At 39.2% G+C, this 3,066-nt stretch overlaps 1 protein-coding gene across 1 annotated transcript in view; it reads right to left on the bottom strand.

Moving 5' to 3' along the window:
• Positions 1-486: 486 nt before the first annotated feature.
• LOC108539253 (plastin-3) overlaps positions 487-3,066 on the bottom strand; it is a gene marked incomplete at its 5' end in the record, with an annotated part of 9,655 nt that continues 7,075 nt past the window's right edge. The window contains 4 exons of the mRNA XM_017887825.1: positions 487-650; positions 870-993; positions 1,695-1,828; positions 2,042-2,166. Coding sequence (XP_017743314.1) covers positions 522-650; positions 870-993; positions 1,695-1,828; positions 2,042-2,166 — 512 coding nt within the window. The remainder of the gene's footprint in view (positions 651-869; positions 994-1,694; positions 1,829-2,041; positions 2,167-3,066) is intronic.

Genomic DNA, 3,066 nt, shown 5'->3' with positions numbered 1-3,066 from the left:
TATATAAATATATAAATAATTACCTAGGCTGTCTATACAATCCATGTTAATATTCTCATTGCACACTCATGTGATCTTAGAGATATGAGGTGGAAAATCATGCTAAATGCAAAACCCAAGTTGTTAGGCAGATGCAATGAATACTTCCAAATATTCATGAGAGGGTAGACAGTCTACATGGCACATGGACAGAGTGGCTGGACCAAAAACTAGAAAAGGTAGACAAAGGAAGGGACAGAAGAACTGAGATGTTCTACATTATTTCTGTAATCCACTGAAGCAACAACTGACTAAGCACCTAGTAGGCCAAGTACAAGGCTAGGCTTTTATAATTTTTTAAAATTTAATCTTCATAAAATCTCTAAGGTAAGTATTATTGCCCCCAGTTTACTGATGAGGAATCTGAGGCTGCAAGAGGTTTCTCCCAAGGTGACACCACTCTTACATGGCAGAACCTGAATTAGAATTCAGATCTGTCCAGCTGCAAAGCTGTGTTCTTTTCATGCTATTGGCAGTCTCCCTTACTTGGCATTATTGTGCTTGTCATCTTCTGTTAGATTGCCACTCTTCACAAGGTCATAGTTTATACAGCCTGGCTGGATGGCATCAATTAAATCCACAACTGCCAAACTGGAGCTGATCGTCTTGTCCTAGTGTGAAAGGAGAACAAATCTGAGAATTTTGATACATGCAAATTAACATGTGCTTACTTATATCAAGTGTCCAAAACAAAACCCAGTGAATTCATAAAGAATCGTGCCATTAGTCCAACAATAATTCTCACTCACAAAGAAGCCAAAGGTTGCCTTCCCAAATGATAGATGTTATCTCGCAAACATAATATTTAATAGTCAAATATGGATTCTGACCTTAAAACTCTGAATGGAAGTTGATTTTCCAGCTTCACTCAACGTTCTGTTCACCCAGTTCACAATGATGTCATCATTGGCTTTCTGACCATCTCCAAGATCTTCCAGGACATTGAGGGTGTATCTAAAAGAAGCAGCAGAAGAAAACGTCACAATCTACTTTATGAGGAAAAATGCAAACATCAGAAAGATGCTTTATCTTCCACTTTTTATATTCCTTACATTTCAAGGACTAAAGATTTCATGGAAAGAGATTCACACTATGTGAAAAAAATATTTTAAGCAGTAGTGGCTTGCTACTATTCTACCCTTTGTAGTGGTGACAGAGGGGCAGATTGACAGTGCTTTAATGAGCAGGTCCAACAGCCTACTGCAGGCACATTTTGTACTATTCCAATAGTGGTAATGGCATAAAATAAGCTGTGCTTTGGATGGTGCCTAGTCATAATGAATGCTTTTCAGCATTATGGTGATCTTCATCAGCATTACAGAGAGAGATCTTTATTTTCAAATGAGCACGAGGATGTTCATAATTTTGTTCTGACAATTTTTTAATTCACTGACACAAAATGAGGTCAAAATCTATGTGTCAGGCTTCCTATGTTTTAAAAAAGGGACTAGCCATAGTTCTGCTGCCTAATTTGCAAGGAAGCCTCTCCCACTTAACATCCAACATATGTTCATTAATTAAACTCATTTTGGAGTATAAATACAACATATTTCAAAAGTGTAGTCATTGACATGTTCACTTATTAAACACAGTAAGGACTAAATCACAGACCTGTGTGACAGTAAAGACTAAACAGCTAAAGTTGTGTACTATACCTTCTCATCAGCTGCCAGACTAAAGCTAAAGTCAGGGTTTGGTTCCCATCATTCAGGTCTTGCCCTCCAATGCCAACCAGGGAGAATTTAGCAGGATGCTTCCCTAATTCAACAGCATAGTTGCAGTTTTCTAGCTGCAAAGGCACAAGAGTAAATGGTTAAAGACTTCCATTTGTTTAATCTGCATACATGTGTGTGTGTTTTGTATAATGCTAGGTATCAGCACACAAAACAAATAAGACACAGTTTTGCACTCAAGAAGCTCAGCGTCAAGAGTTTTAGAAACAAAGGAATGAATCGAGAATAAAAATACTCTAACAAAGATACACAGCAACTTAATTATCTACCTTTTTCATGTTGGCTCCCAGTTTCGGGTATGGAGGTTTATTAACCTTACTCCAGTCAACGGGAACTTTAATTCGTTCATATAACTGTAAGATTACCAGGGCATCTTGCAGGTCACTAATGATTTAAAAATAATGTAATCAGTGTTTTCAGGAAGCTGGGACTTGACTTTCCTTAAAAACAACAACACTACATTATCAAACAAGATACATAAAACCATAAATAATACATAAGACTCATATTTTCTATCAATCTGTGCTGAAAATAGAGCTAAGACCATCCAATTCATTTATAAGTATTTATTGAGAGCTTACTGTGAGCAAGGCACTGTTCTAGAGGCTGGGCCCACAGGACGAAAATCCCTGTCCTTGCATTAGAGTCAGAGAGATAGACAATAAACAAGTACATGGATAAACAAACAATACAGGGGTGTTGTTTGTCTTGTTGACAATAAACAATTTTACGGGTATATGTAAGTGCTATGAAGAAAAAAAGAACTAGGGTTACGTGTTACAGAGTAGCAGGTGGTAGTCAGGAAATCTTTGAATCAGTGACTGGAATACAGTAAGGGTATAAGCCATTATATGCGAGCAAAGAACGTTCCAGGCTGAGAGAAGAGTGAGCCAAAGTCCCTGAGTTGTTGTGGATGGTCTACTTAAAGGATTCCCTGGTCTCTGTTTCTTTCTTTTTTACCTTTCTTTTTTTTTTTCCCCTCTTAGAAATAGGATCTCACTTTGTTGCCCAGGCTGCAGTACAGTGGCACAACCATAGCTCACTGAAGCCTCAAACTCCTGGGCTCAAGTAATCAGCCTCAGCCTCCCAAACGGCTGTTTCAAAATATAAAGTATTGGGAGGCCGAGACGGGCGGATCACGAGGTCAGGAGATCGAGACCATCCTGGCGAACACGGTGAAACCCCATCTCTACTAAAAGTACAAAAACTAGCCGGACGAGGTGGCGGGCGCCTGTAGTCCCAGCTACTTGGGAGGCTGAGGCAGGAGAATGGCGTAAACCCGGGAGGCGGAGCT

The sequence above is a fragment of the Rhinopithecus bieti genome, unplaced genomic scaffold, assembly GCF_001698545.2.
Source record: "Rhinopithecus bieti isolate Rb0 unplaced genomic scaffold, ASM169854v2 scaffold_1844, whole genome shotgun sequence".
In the NCBI taxonomy this organism is placed as follows: Eukaryota; Metazoa; Chordata; class Mammalia; order Primates; family Cercopithecidae; genus Rhinopithecus; species Rhinopithecus bieti.
Note: the sequence above shows the minus strand (reverse complement) of the source record. Positions and strands in the feature narration are given on the sequence as shown.